General features: G+C 39.9%; 1 protein-coding gene across 2 annotated transcripts in view; it reads right to left on the bottom strand.

The window, feature by feature from the left end:
* cpne5b (copine Vb) overlaps positions 1–16159 on the bottom strand; it is an 85857-nt gene that overhangs the window by 27321 nt on the left and 42377 nt on the right. Inside the window, exons 1-3 of one of the 2 annotated variants that reach the window (XM_071203104.1) lie at positions 14435–14611; positions 1860–1963; positions 371–475 (exon numbers count right to left, since the gene is read on the bottom strand). In XM_071203104.1, coding sequence (XP_071059205.1) covers positions 371–475; positions 1860–1963; positions 14435–14482 — 257 coding nt within the window. In that variant the 5' untranslated portion in view covers positions 14483–14611. Of the gene's footprint in view, positions 1–370; positions 476–1859; positions 1964–14434; positions 14612–16159 lie in introns of those variants that run through there. The other variant, XM_071203105.1, reaches the window with a different exon arrangement.

The raw sequence follows: 16159 nt of genomic DNA, 5'->3' as shown, positions 1-16159 counted from the left end.
CGGCATGTGTATTACTACCCACACAGCAGCAGAAATAATGTGACAGTTTAAATAATTGGAGGTTTATCACTGCACCTGGTTGAATGGATTTCTGCTTAAACCCATCGACACACAGGGTGTAATGGCTGTCATCCGTTTGCAGTTTTATCATTCAGAGAGATTATCGTTTGGAGCCATGAAAGCAGTCGATAAATTCAGCCAACAGAAATCAATGAAAGTTGAAGATGTCAATGGGGTCGACATTATAAACTATTCTAGTTGTGTGTGCACGTTTTTCTATATGTGCATGTGTGATTAGAGACATAAGGATACATTGAGCCAACTGTGAAAGATGGCGATCAGAAGGTGTGGGGGAAGCTGCATTGTTTACCTGTCGTAGTCTCCATTGCAGAGCGCTCGTACTGGGATAGCGAAAGGCTGCCACACTGGATTTAATGTGTTCTTCACCACCTCAGTTTTATGGCAGATAGTAAAACTAGAGGTGGAGGGAAATTAGGAAAATATATTAAAAAATAAAAATAAACAGAGAAAGAAATGTTGACGTTATGTTTTAAATTACAAAAGCCAGGGCGAAAGATTCATTTTAAAATAAGGGGATGAGCAATTCTCTAAAACAGAAACAGGAAAAACAAGGCTTGTTTAAGATGACCCAAACTTTTAATATTATATTTCAAAATGTTCAATTGTTTTGAATGAATAGCATGATGTTTAATTATTTTGTCAGAGGCTCAACTGTCTGAAACATGGATACAGCAAGACTAGAGCAAAAGTGTAAAATGTTTATTGCACAAATTAAGCGATATTGTATGGAGTTATCACTCAGGAAATGGAATCACTCCTACATTAATACTGATAGTGCCAAAGACGATTATGTCAATACAATAACAGCGGGATATCTATTGCATTCACATCGACAGCTTCTTAAGTATAACTTGGAGCTGTTCAACTTCAGAAGCACTTTCTAAAACCTCCTGCAAATGGCTACTCGTCTCTACCTTTGAGGCATCTTTGTTTATCACTTGGCTGTTTTATTGTGTTTTAGACCCCGGAGAATAACTAGATATTTTGGTCTGACTTTTAAATCCTTTCCCTTGACCCTATGTGACAATGATATGCAAATGAATTCCTCTGATATCTGAAATGCTTCGCGGAGCAGAGTCAAATAAATTGCTATAAAATTACGCCAAATATCCTCTCCAAAAGCAACAAGGCTTTTTTACTTGTGCCTCAAGCCTTTTAAAACCGTGTTAGTCCTTTAGCTGCATAGACCTCTAATTTATAACACCCTCTGGCAGCAAACACAGATAATATAGCACATATTTGGAGATCCATTTCCCACCCTGTTATGTATAAAATAAAATACTGCGAAAAGCTGGAAGATGGCTAATGAAGCACTTGCTAAAGCAGCTCCGGTAAGATAGGGCTGATGCTGACACATCTGCCCAGTCCCTCGGGAAGCTGAACAGCACTTTGGGAAGGCGTGAGGAGATGGGGGAAGTGTTGTGAATCCCTCTGTGAATTGCCCTAGAAACTGACAATGTTTTTCCTATTGATGGAAAATGCAGATTTATCTTAATCTTGCTGTAATGCTTTTTTCTCCATTTCCTTTTGGATCTGCTGGAGTCATTTAGGTAAGGTATAGTCATGGGAGTAGTGTTTTGAACAGGATACTTGTCTCTGTATGCAGCTTTTTAAGTTGTGCTTGTATCTGTGACCACTGCAATTCTTCTCCACAAAGTCTTTAATGTACATCTCAGTGGAAAATGTTTGTCTCAGGGGGCTTCCCTGTCCACTGGCAGCACCTGCACTTCCTTTGAAAACACTTGAAATAACAAAACTGAATCGCATGAAACACTCACGTTCCATCCTCGTTGCTTCTGTAGAAGACCATGAAAGGGTCCGACTTGCCGAAGAAATCTTTCTTGTCCAGTTTGTTGGCACAGAACTGCATAGTGGCGCTGTCCTACAGGGAAGCATGGAGATGTGGGGAGAGAAGTGTGAGAAAGGGTTTGGGGGGAAGGGTATATCATAACTTCTCTACAATGGAAGGTATTATTTATATGTCAGTCTTCTTCCCCTGATTCTTCTCTTTTATCTTCTCAGCTCTCATCAGATGGAGGAAGCTGTGCATTACACAGGCTAATGAATACAGCATCACTGCTGTAGTCTCTGTTAATGTTTATGGGTGTGTGTATGTGTTTTTTATATGATTGATTGTATTAACCTAGTCCATTACTGTACACACTCATACAAGTATACAGTACAATACAGTAAATAGTTTGGAAGAATTCTCTTCACCTATTTGAATGAGGATGTAGATATATTACTTTATTTACTTTGTAGTGTGGCTGTCACCTTTTTCCACTCTAATTGCTGGCAGTCAGCCTACCATACACTTTAGCCTTATCTATCACCACAGCCTAATGATGTGTGTGTGTGTGTGTCTTCAAGTATGCAGGCATTTTAATCTCCAACCATTGTACCTCATCCACCCACCTGTAGTCCTGCTAACGTCAGTGCCAGCTGCTTACCAAGTCTAATTCTAGCATTAGTAATTGTCATCAAGCTAACCTATTCTGATACCTGTCACGGCATCTGGAAAGCAACAGATGCTTCCAATATATTTCAGCCTCAGAGAAACAACAAACTGCTCTGGGTCTTGTATTTTTCTAATATCCTTTGAAGGCTGCTTTTGCATGTTGTTATAATCAAATACAAATTATGTTGTTTTCCATTTAGAGCCATTTCAGAACTGTTGGGTATCATTATGATAGTAAACTATGTTCCTAGTTAGCCATAGTGTACAGTAGATATTACAACCTGTTAAGCCCGAGCCTGTTTTTCAGGTCTCAGGCTCGAAAATGACATTCCCAGAACAAATGACCATATATTCCCTTCTAAAAGGGTTAAATTAATAATCTTTTTTCTCAAAGCAAGGTTACATCTGTGAGTTCAATGTAGAAGTGTCAGAATCAATATAGATTTTTTTATTTTAAAGTTAATTCAGATTGAACACAGTGCCAAAATGTAAATGATTGTGTCCGTCCAACAAAAAAAATAATACTTATAGTGAAAACCACCCTTGAATGATGGGATGGTAGACTAAAAGCTTTAGGAATCCAAACTACAACATATAATAAGTACCCTGTATCAAGATTGATGCAAAACAAGTGCAATTTGACTTTTTTAGAGAGATTTAGCACACAAAAAAACACTTCTGGGGTCATTTGGGTGGGTTTTCCATATCTCTGGCCCCCCTTGGTCGATTTTGATGATTGACATTTCTTTCTAACCATCAGAGCCAATGGAGGGGGAACTCCCACATACACACACACATTACCAAATAAGGAGTGAGAGTGACGCATAGCCAAAACCGGAAGCTGCGATAACTCTGGTGGCTACCATTAGCAGCTAACTTTTATTCTCCGATTTTTACATAAAAATGGAATTATGGATTATAAATAATTTTTTCAAAGCCACAGACACATTATCAACCTATGGATTAACCGATTCAGCCGCGTTTTATCTCGTTTTAATGCCATTGAACACGTCTTTTGATCAGATTGACAGCTACGGTGAAACGATCTCCCGTAAAAGCTCCGTAAAGGTACGTGTTGTGATGTCTGTGTTCGCTTTCCCTGTCAAGAGTTCGGATCGCTCAGTGATGATACTATACCTAAATAATCTGTGGAACCTCAGCTTTAATCGGATATCTTGTATGTGCAGCTACGATAAGTAATAAGGGTATCTTTTATCTTGAGTTCTGTGCCAAAGTGCGTTAGCATTTTTTGCTCATGGCTCATTTAGATGCTTCTTATGAGACATGTTTTGTTTTGGTAAAAATGGTTTGTATCGTCAGTTAGCTGAGATTCTTCCCGTTAATCTGGTGTAACACATTAATAGGTTCTTAAATATTAAGATGCCCTGAGACACAGTGTCGTGAAAAAAAAGACCCGCTGAGGGGGTCTTTGGGGTTTAACTTAAGCAAGAATTGCAATATAAATCTTAAACTGCTAAAAATACTTTTTTTGTAGTAATTACTAATTACCTATAAATTACTGACACTTTAATCACAGAATTTATGTTAATAACTATGATAGTTGTTGAATGTGTAAGCATGGAGCCTTTTCGATATTCTTAAGTGGTATGCCAGAAAACACAACAACCAGGTTAGGTATCAGAACTGAAAAAAGAAAACAATGCCAAGTGGTGTTGACACTCCTACGATCAAACAATACCTGTATCAAGATGAAGAAAAAGAATACTATTTGTATATATTTATTTTTGCAGCAAATCACTGTGTTACGACCTGGCTCAAAAGGCCACAACAAAGAGGAGACACACCATGTCGACGGTTAACAAAAGATGTTTATATAGGACAAACAAATCAAATCAAGTCAAAACCAGTAAAGTATGAGTTGTGGATGTCAGTGGTATCAGTAATGTAAATGCAGGGTGAGGATTGTATGGACATGTACAGTGGGGCAAACAAGTATTTAGTCAGCCACCAATTGTGCAAGTTCTCCCACTTAAAAAGACAAGAGAGGCCTGTAATTTTCATCCTAGGTACACTTCAACTATGAGAGACAGAATGGGGGGAAAGAATCCAGGAAATCACATTGTAGGATTTTTAATGAATTCATTGATAAATTCCTCGGTAAAATAAGTATTTGGTCACCTACAAACAAACAAGATTTCTGGCTCTCACAGACCTGTAACTTCTTCTTTAAGAGCCTCCTCTGTCCTCCACTTGTTAATTGTATTAATGGCACCTGTTTGAACTTGTTATCAGTATAAAAGACACCTGTCCACAACCTCAAACAGTCACACTCCAAACTCCACTATGGCCAAGACCAAAGAGCTGTCAAAGGACACCAGAAACAAAATTGTAGACCTGCACCAGGCTGGGAAGACTGCATCTGCAATAGGTAAGCAGCTTGGTGTGAAGAAATCAACTGTGGGAGCAATTATTAGAAAATGGAAGACATACAAGACCACTGATAATCTCCCTCGATCTGGGGCTCCACGCAAGATCTCACCCCGTGGGGTCAAAATGATCACAAGAACGGTGAGCAAAAATCCCAGAACCACACGGCGGGACCTAGTCAATGACCTGCAGAGAGCTGGGACCAAAGTAACAAAGGCTACCATCAGTAACACACTACGCCGCCAGGGACTCAAATCCTGTACATGTCCAGGCCCGTCTGAAGTTTGCTAGAGAGCATTTAGATGATCCAGAAGAGGATTGGGAAAATGTCATATGGTCAGATGAAACCAAAATAGAACTTTTTGGTAAAAACTCAACTAGACGTGTTTGGAGGAGAAAGAATGCTGAGTTGCATCCAAAGAACACCAGACATACTGTGAAACATGGGGGTGGAAACATCATGCTTTGGGGCTGTTTTTCTGCAAAGGGACCAGGACGACTGATCCGTGTAAAGGAAAGAATGAATGGGGCCGTATCGTGAGATTTTGAGTGACAACCTCCTTCCATCAGCAAGGGCATTGAAGATGAAACGTGGCTGGGTCTTTCAGCATGACAATGATCCCAAACACACCGCCCGGGCAACGAAGGAGTGGCTTCGTAAGAAGCATTTCAAGGTCCTGGAGTGGCCTAGCCAGTCTCCAGATCTCAACCCCATAGAAAATCTTTGGAGGGAGTTGAAAGTCCGTGTTGCCCAGCGACAGCCCCAAAACATCACTGCTCTAGAGGAGATCTGCATGGAGGAATGGGCCAAAATACCAGCAACAGTGTGTGAAAACCTTGTGAAGACTTACAGAAAACGTTTGACCTCTGTCATTGCCAACGAAGGGTATATAACAAAGTATTGAGATTAACTTTTGTTATTGACCAAATATTATTTTCCACCATAATTTGCAAATAAACTCTTTAAAAATCAGACAATGTGATTTTCTGGATTTTTTTTTTTCTCATTTTGTCTCTCATAGTTGAGGTATACCTAGGATGAAAATTACAGGCCTCTCATCTTTTTAAGTGGGAGAACTTGCACAATTGGTGGCTGACTAAATACTTTTTTGCCCCACTGTATGTGTGTGAAAGTGTTGAAGTGCACAAAGTGAAGTAACTGAAGAAACTCATAATATACTCAACAAAACCGGGGTGCCTGCAGGGAGAAGCAGAGAGAGAGCACAGAGAGGAGCAGAGAGGCTTTAAATAGCTGCAGGGCACCATACCCAGGTGCCCTGAGTTACTGCAATCAATGCAATCACCAATCACCACAGCACAGACAGGACAGCCACCTCCTCTCTACTGATGAACCCACAGGGGCATCACAACTGCGACCTGTGATTGGCCCACTACGGCCGCAGCTCGAGCCCATTTAGTCTGTTATGGTAAAGATGCCTCCATTCATGATGGGTAGGAAGTACAGTAAGGACAAAATTACACTTTGGTACTTTGTTGCTATCCGTATCGCATTGAGGGTGCCGGGTTCTTAACATTTGAACGATAAACAGCCCAACTTTACTGTATTAGTATGTTTCTTGCAGCTTCCATAATTGTCGTTGTAAACCGACTCTTGTTCTTTCTCCATTTACCCTCACTCTCTAAGGAATGAGCCTGATTATGTTTTTTCTCCACCAGTTGTTTATCATGATGTGTAAGGCTTTTACCATCCCCAAATATAAATCCCATTACTGGTGGTGAGGCTTGTACAACTTGTTAACTGTTACCCCTCCCTCTTCATGGCCTTTCTGGTGGCAGTGCAGGAGGGAAAGTATCTCTGGTGAATAGGCTGTGGCTAATCTCTGCTGCACAGTGGGTTCATTACAGTATGTTCAGATGCTGTAACAGTAGATTGCTGTTGCTGTCAGGGCTTACTCTGCGGGCCATGGTGCCACTAATGATCACTTAATAGCTTTTTAATGTTGCAGCTTGCACCTTGTGTTCTTGCCGTGTGCCGAGTAGCAAATCAGCAAAAGAATGTGTGAAAGGATGCAAGTGTGTGAGAGTGAGAGCAGGAGAGTTTCTGTGCACATATGCCCATTTGAATTCATGCATGCATCTTCCCACAGTGTCCTCACTGTGTCTTTATCACTCACAGCCAGGCACAGTGCAGCACACACTTCCCTTTGACACACTCATGATCACATCCACTCCACTCCCGCAGCAAGAGGAACTTTATCTGTATTCCTGTCCTCACCCTGAGAACACACACACACACACACGCACACACACACACACACACACACACACACACACACACACACACACACACACACACACACACACACACACACACACACACACACACACACACACACACACACACACACACACACACACACACACACACACACACACACACACACACACACACACACACACACACACACACACACACACACATCACACGTTTGCCATTTGACAAATCCCTCCTACACGGAAGACTCACTCTGTTTCATTCTCTTTAATCCTCCTGGGGGATGTTTGCAGCCGTGATTGACACAAGCAGTTGAATGTTTATGTCATCTGAATATGTGATAGTAGAAATAGCAGCAGTTCTCACTTCTATAGCTTTGTGTTGTCTATTTTCAACAAGTACCTAACTCCAACAAGTACGCACAAAAGCAGTGTTCAAGCTTACAATTTAATGTTTAGGACATGCATTCAAATAAATCTTAAGACTCATATTGTGAATAATGTTTTATTCCTGCACCCAATAAAAGTGATTTAAAGAAATAGCCCAGATTATGTTTTGCTCCAAGGCTCTATTATCCACCGACAAAAGAGATTTAAATAACTCCCAAGACTGAGGGGCAATATTTTTAATACGTGCCAATTTCCTGTCTGATATGCAAACCCTCCTTACTCCTGCCTGTGCACAAACAATCATACCTGTGGGATACAATATGTTCAAGCTCACTAATATTTTAAGCACTCACACACAAGCATAATGTTAACATTAGCTTTTCTACATGTTTTGTCCCCAGCAGAAGAAAATGTATATGATAATAAAAATAGACAGTGAAATTACTAATGAATTTACCATCTATGCAGTGTAAGAAACAAATGTGTCTCAACACAAACAGTACATTTAGCTTCTAACTCAAATGTATGGATGTTGACTAATGTCAATTCACAAATCAACATGGAACTGAGCAGGCATGCAGCTTGTGCTCGGTGGGATTTACTGTTGACACACAGCAGATCAAAGGCTGTTGCATGGCCCTGAAGGATTGTTGTGGATTATCGTGCTGTAACATTACATTTTCAGTTTTTCAAGCATTTATTCAGTGAAATGCAGTTCTTTGGAAAAAGCAATTACTTTATTAGTTGCCATTGTAATCTGTGTTCAAACAATTACAATCAACAGTGAATACAGTAAGCATCAAATCCTAATTTCTTATTGATTAGTGAAACACTGTAAAGTCTGAAAATGTGCTGCCTTAACACCCAATCAGGCCTAAATGGATAAAAGCAATCAAATCACCATCAGAGTTATCCTGCTTTATATCAATTATATCAACTTAACAGAGATATAAACTGTAAACATAGGGTTTTAGTTGGTGTAAAGGGATTAAATGAACTTGCTGATCAAGTTGTTCACAAAGTAAACACAGATGTTGGCATTCAGAAAAGCTCACGGCACTCTGGGTCTGAAGGGGAGGACACACGAGGAATTCTCTGCGGGGCTAATAGACACATAAAAGCATTTATGGTGATAGATGCGTTGAGGATATTAAATATTCATCTGCTCCTGCCTCATTAAGGTTCTGAGACACGAACACACCCCCTTGCAGAGGTCTGTGATCAACAGCCATTTGCTAATATGGAGAGAATCAGAGTATCAATATTTAAAGAAGGGGAGCAGGCTGGATAGAGACACATTCACACCCTCAGGGGTGTAATGAAGGATTGTTTGTGACAGGAGAGAGTGTGTGTTACTGCACTAATTAAGTGCAGTAACTTCTTCTCAAAATGGGGAGAAGACAAAAGGGAAAGGTAGTAAAACTATAGCATGAGGACCACACCGGTGCATTTATATTGGAATATAAGCATGAATTACTGTGAGCCATTATGTTTGTGCCCCTTGGGCTAAGAAGCATAAAAAGGATTTATGGCAAAGGCGAAAAGAGATGGGGAATGGGGGGAAACAAGGTCAAGACCTAATTAAAGTCCAAAGCTCACGGGTTAAAAAAGAGGAGGCTGATTTAAAACGATAATGAAAGAAAAATTATTCCTGCTGTTTTGATGATGCCCCCCGTGTTCAAAGTGCACAAATCAGTACACACTCAATCTAAGGATACGTGACATTCAGTACATGGTCCTCAGTGATTTGGCATTCCTTTACATGAGTGGTTCCTTGCTTGAATTTAAATGAGCTTCCCCCTTTTTTGCTTGATTTAAAACCTGAGGATACTAAATCTGTGAATTATGTTATCCTGTGGCATAAGGATTGCCAAACAGTGTACGTGATTGGAATTGAGCATCAGCAATTTCTGCTTTCCACTCTCTACCCACATCTTCTTATCGCTCCACTCCCAGCTGCTCCAGGTTGTCTATTTTCTACATTTGAAATGTTCTTTATCCCAGTTGTTCTCTGCTAACCTTAAAATAACACCAGTTTGCTCCGTAGGAAATGATGTGCATGCTGCCCTTCATGTGTATTGCACGATGCAAAGTAACATTGAGATGGCATTTAAATGAGGTGGAGACTCATGAAGTGAGTTTGATGTGGATCTTCTGTTAGAAGTCGATAAGACAATGAGAATGTTTCATCAAAGTTGTAATTATCCTGATAAATAAATGTGTATTTAAAAGTTGTAAAAGGTAGAGGGCCTGGATGATAGGCAAACAACAGTGGTTCTTGTCACACAGAGACAGACCCTCACCACACATCTGTCCGTCATGGATGATCTACACTCACTGCTGGTGGCCAAAAGACAGACTGCAAAATAGTCCAGCAGTTCAGTTAGTAGAAATAAAGCTGAATCAAAATCATGTTGGGCTTGCTGCTCTGCTCCCACGCTGCTCTGCTCACATTCCTTGTTGCAGATATGTTAGAAAAAATAAATAAAAACAAAGATTTCCCTTGTGAACCAGCCAAATTGCTTTTCTGTAAAGAGCTGCAACTAGACTGAGATACTGTTAGTGCTATAGAACAGTGATGGGGGTACGCGGACCCCTAGGGGTACGTTGGGGTACTGCAAGGGGTACGTGAGATTAATTTAATTAAAAAAAATACCATGCATGATTACAAAAATAATTTTAGTACAATAAGTGAAATAGAAAACACAATTTTATATAAAATATTTCTAGAACCACCAAGGGGGTCCTCATATAAACATGTCAAATGTGTGTATTGTATTTGATAGTTTTTCATAATATATCATTTTGTTCATTGGTTTGTTAAACATATATATTACTTCAATTGAAAAACTCCTTTTTTTCATGCACAAAGATGAAAAAATCCTTAGTTTGTTGTAATTCATGCATGAAGGAGTTAATAAATCACACACTGATGGAACATCACTCTATTGTAATTATGTATATAGGCTTTTTCTATCAAAGATGTTCGGGGTCGGTCAGGGGGTACTCGGCTGAGAAAATGTTTCAAAGGGGGTACATTACTGAAAAAAGTTTGAGAAGCACTGCTATAGAAGGACGCAATTATGCAGGATAATAACTCCAATGTGGGCAGACACATTAAGTCAATATTGTCATAACATTGTACATATGGAGTTTTGAGAAGCTATAAGCATTAGGCTTAAAGGAATGGTATGCTCATGACACTCATTTTTTAAAAATGATCATCCGATAAAACAGACCAGTCTCTGCCAGTCGCTCTCTTTTTTTTTTTTTAATCCGATGACATTATCAGTGATTTTAAACTGATTATATACCGAAATAACATCAACACTGTGGGCGCCGCCATTTCCCGGACGTGACGTAATCCATGCGTTTGGTTTCGAAGACACGTTGATCTCCATGTTATTTACTGTAGTTTCTCTATTCAAATATGCCTCACTGTATCGCGAAATATTGCCATAATTCGGATAGGAACAATCCACGGAATGCTCGGTTCCATCTGTTGCCAAAAGGTAAGCATAAGAAGTACATTCGGAGGCAGTGGCTAGCGAAATGTGGCCGGCCCGAACCGAGAGATTTACAGGCTCATGTATGCAGCGAACATTTCACATTTCCGGACGACTACTCTGAGAGTATGATAAAACATAACATGGGATTTAAAGAACAACCATTACTCAATGGAGATGCAGTACCATCGGTCTTTCTGGTGTCATCACCGACCAGGACACCAGTTCGGCCAGTAGAGAAATCGCCCTCTGCAAGTGTGAAGCGACGGAGGAGCAGAAGTAGTGCTCGGAGTAAGAATAAGGTATGTTATAGCGCATTTCCATTGCAGCGGCTAGCCCCATTTTAACGTCCAGGCCAGGACAGTTTTTGGTGGCCTTTCCATATAGCGTAGTACCGGCTAGTGTGTATTTCCCCCCAGTTTTTCTGGCCCCATAAAATCGTGATTCTATGGCCAGGGACAACGAAGCTGAGTATGCTAAACTAGAGAGGGAATCGCTAGCAAGGGAGGTACTACATGCATACATATAGTATCTTATATCATCTTCCCATTATACACACATGCATTTCCAAACATTTGGACTACCTATGTTGCAAATGTATTATCTTTTCAATTTATACACGGCATCTATTGCACATCTGTCCGTCCTGGGAGAGGGATCCCTCCTCTGTTGCTCTCCCTGAGGTTTCTCCCATGTTCCCTTTAAACTGTGGGTTTTCTTCGGAAGTTTTTCCTTGTACGATGTGAGGGTCTTAGGACAGAGGGTGTCGTATTGTCATACTGATATGTATGGCTGAATTCCCCCATCCAATCTCTTCACATTGGTCAAAACTTGTTCCTCTGCTGACGAGTCCCAACTGAAATACTCCACCACCATGTTTCCGTGTGTTGACAAAGTGAACGCATGGATGACGTCACGACCATCACGTGACTACTGAAAATGGCAAACATGGCGGCGGCCAGACGGAATATACAGGTCTTGATAAAAAAGAGCTATAAAATCATTATTTACCGGGGAATATCGCTGATTTCTTCAGGGTATGGTTTAAACATAACGTTTCACTAAATACTGAAGTTTTGATTAATTATCTAATGAGTGGACCATTCCTTTAACTCAGGGGTCGGCAACCCGCGGCCCACGGGCCGCATGCGGCCCTTTAAGCCCTCTGCTCTGGCTCCCTTGAGCTTAGACAAAATAAGAAGGAAATAAAATAAAAGTATTTGTAGGACTATTTATATTTTGTTGCATGGTTGAAAATGTTTCATATGTTGTATTTTGAGGTGATACTGTGACACATAAATAAAAAACAAAACGGTTTTAATTAGGTCAACTAAAATATGCGTCACATCCTGCTCCGGTCCTGCGCGAGCGCCTTTTCTTGGAGGCGAATAACCTGACCCCCAGCTCGATGAGCGAACTATGGATAAATCAAAGAAAAGTACCGGAGGAACACAGGAGGCTTGTTTGAGACAAGCAAGACCTGCGCAGACCTGCGCAGTTGCGATCAACGTCTTGCTAGTGCGTTGCATGATGGTTAGTCATTTTGTCCGACTTGCTCTGGAGGCTCGCCCACATGAGACTTTGAAATCTCGCGGGACAAAGACGCCCGCAGCCTTGAGAGCGAGGCGAGGCGAGTTGGCGCACTTGCTCTCCACGAGCTGCGGAAGCGAAATGCTTGATGGGAAACGACTCGCTGGTATCTCGAGCTGAGCGCTCATTGGTGGTTTTTACCACGTGCTGCTGATGAAACTCTCCAATTGGCTGGCAAAAGTTTGTTGTTGTTTTGCGTCCGTTTTACATCGCCACATCCATTCCCATTTTTCATCATTGTTCCACAATGTTTATCATCATGAAATTAATATCTATATATTTTATACTATACTGCTTACCGTTTTCATACTTTATATATCTTAGCATATTCATACACACTGTTCATACTGCTCACAGGCTGATATCTAGTGTATTCATACCCCACTGTTTATTCATCATTCAATTCATTCTATATGTTATTCTGTAGATTGTGTACATTACTTTCCACTTCACTGCTTGTTGCACCTGGTTAGAAGCTAAACTGCATTTCGTTGTCTCAGTACCTGTAATATGTGCAATAACAATAAAGTTTCTCTTTAAGTTAAACCAAATCATTAAAATAAAATCTATTGTAATATAATGATTTGGTTTAACCTTATTTATTGAATACATCATTTAAAATGGCAAGATTAAATCAAATTACATCCATGTTGTACACATCATAAAGCTTAAAGTGGCAGCTAAAGAATTAACACAGCAGCAGGTCTGTTCAATTCATGCTCATGAAGCTTCATGTGTGCGGATCGGTCACCTATCAGTTTTGCAAACATTAAGAGGGAGGAGCATTTCTAATTATGGAACCCAGTCACTGGTGTGGTTCCTCATCATGACTGAATTAACAAACCTATATAAAGCAATGGAGATCACCTTTGTTTACAGTGGGTAAAATGCAATTTGTGGTGCTTACACTGCGTGATGGACAGGGAGACATCACTGTAAGAGTCTCACAAGACATTTCCCAAAGACTACAAAATGGTGAGTAAACAACTAAATTGCATTCCAACAATCTGGATATGATTTTAAATGATGTAAATTATTTTTCAGATAACAGTTTAGCAGCTGCACTTATGCAGCAAGCAAGGGCTGCAACAAATGCACAAGGTAATCTATCATTTAAATCAAAAATGGTATTGTCTTTTAATGCAAATCAAACAAATGACATATTCATGTTTATTGTAAACAAATATTTAATTTTCTCTCAATAACAGTCCCTTTAGATCATGTCAGTCTCCATACAATACATGTGGGATTTCTATTGCATCCACTTCATCTGCAACGAAAAACGCCAACGCAATTTCCGCCATTGCAAACCCAGCCAGTCAAGCCGACTCCGAGTCCGAGCTGTCCGACTTAAGACGAGCATTTTGACACCTCCCCCGGCTGCGATCGGCTACTCTCGTCTACTTTCGAGGCGAGCCGCAATGTGTCTCAAACAAGCCTAGGATTTAATTCTGCGTGGACAGAGTTGTCTGCTTACACAGCAAACGATGCTGGTTTACCAGTATGTTTGATATGTAGAGAGAAGTTGTCAACGGTGGTGCAACCTTTACGAGGGAGAGGAAGCCAGCTGACGATCGTCAGTCATAATTCAATGGGGTATGTAATTTATTTCAGAAAACACTTTTTGTTATATTCCATGGAATGCTCTTAACGTCCCGATAGCAATGAATATATTAAATGCTTTGACAATAAATACATACAAAAATTAACCTCTGGAAGCCGGAGCGCTGTAAAAAGCACGACCAATCATCTGAGCCGTCCCGGCTAAAGTAACTGGATGGCCTACCTGCCTGTCAGCCTTCCATCTGGGCACAAACTTATCTCGTGCCCTCATTGGTCATGTGCGCGTTCGTGTGTGTTGGAGGAGGGGCTCTGTGAGGAAGTCTGAAGGAAGAGGCATATTTTTTCCGGTTGTGTATTTTCAAATTCTAGCGCACTCGAGCTGGTTTCTCCATTCTTACCTTTAACTCTTTTTAGGGTGCAGATATATGTTTTATTTATTTCAAAGTGGGCCCATTTAATAATATTGTTTTCCCCTTCAAATGTGCAGAGGACTCCCCAAGTGCTGTGTTTATTTATTTTAAAGTAGGCCTGTGTATTATTTTGAATTCTCCTTATAAAAGTTCTTTGTTTCTTATTAGAGGTTAACAGTTTTATATCATGTAATAAATAGCCTAATAAATGCAAAAAAACTGTAGTTTTTGTCGGATATAACAATAAAAAACTATGAAATATGTTTTGCGGCTCCAGACAAAAAAATGTTTGGGAAAAAGGAGCGAAATGGCTCTTTTGGTCAAAAAGGTTGCAGACCCCTGCTTTAACTGTATACGTTTGTGTATTTTGCTATCAGTAACAATATTTCGTTTTTTGTTCCACTGCTAGTTGTATTCCTCAGAAATCCTGCCGGATCCATGTTTACTGTTGCAGACATTTATTTTAAAGGCTGCTTTACTATGAAGCCCCTAATGTATTTGGGAGCCGTAGCCACCCTCGGAAATGGGTTGCTTCGGGTGTGATAATGTTTGCGAGTGGGAGTTAATCAAATGTATGTAAACCCATATTGTTATGGTCAAAGTGTTGGGATATCTAACTTAAATTGCTAAATTTACTTTACGCCATATAAACTTGATGAAATGGGATTTGTTTCTCAAGCTCATTGTATTTTGTCCATATGGTTTAGGTTTATAACTGTTGAACTATGGAAATCAGTTAATTAAAAAAGATGCTAATAGGTGTATCATGTAGTACAGGATTGTATAATATTGGACTCACTACAAGAGTCACATTCAGTTTATATTCAGTTTAGAGCATCTGCTAAAATGTGATTGGTCATCTTGGGCTGCTAATGGATTTTCCCGCATGTTTCTTGTGCCATTGGAGGTTAGGACCACATTAGTCAAGTTGAGAACGGGCACTGTGACCTTCTGTCCAAGCAAAGATGTCTGTTTTGCTATGACTTTGTTTTATTAACTTAAGCTGCTCTTCCTTTGATCATTATTCTAATGATGTTCAACCCCTGATGTGAGACAAATGGTACAAGCAATTCAAGTGTCTCTCTCTTGAGACTTCTTTACACTTTGTAGTTTTATGAAGCCAAAAGGAAACTGCCAACTTAAATAAATTAAAAGCTTGTGACTTCTTTATGTATACATTTTTATTTAAAAAAGAGCTGAACCAAATGTTTATGACATCCCCACGTTTTTTAAAAAGCACTTATGAATGCTAAATATGCGTTAACTTCCTCAAACGAGCCACAACCTCCAATGCATCCATTATTTTAAAAATCATGCTATGCAGATGAGTTCTTTGCTCAATTCAAGATTTCAGTGTTTCCAAAGAAACCAAATGTGTGTACAAAATATTCACAATGCATCTTTGATATTGAATATTGTTTTACTCAGTGAGAGGATCACAGACCTTTAGCTACAGTAAGTGTTGAAACTAAAGATATCACAGAATAATGTGTTTCTCATTGAGTATGGATAGAAAGGCTTAGTTTCACTTTGAGGCT

The sequence above is a fragment of the Pseudochaenichthys georgianus genome, chromosome 5 (assembly GCF_902827115.2).
Source record: "Pseudochaenichthys georgianus chromosome 5, fPseGeo1.2, whole genome shotgun sequence".
Lineage (NCBI taxonomy): Eukaryota > Metazoa > Chordata > Actinopteri > Perciformes > Channichthyidae > Pseudochaenichthys > Pseudochaenichthys georgianus.
The sequence above is the reverse complement of the archived record's forward strand: the minus strand, read 5'-3'. Positions and strand labels throughout refer to the sequence as shown.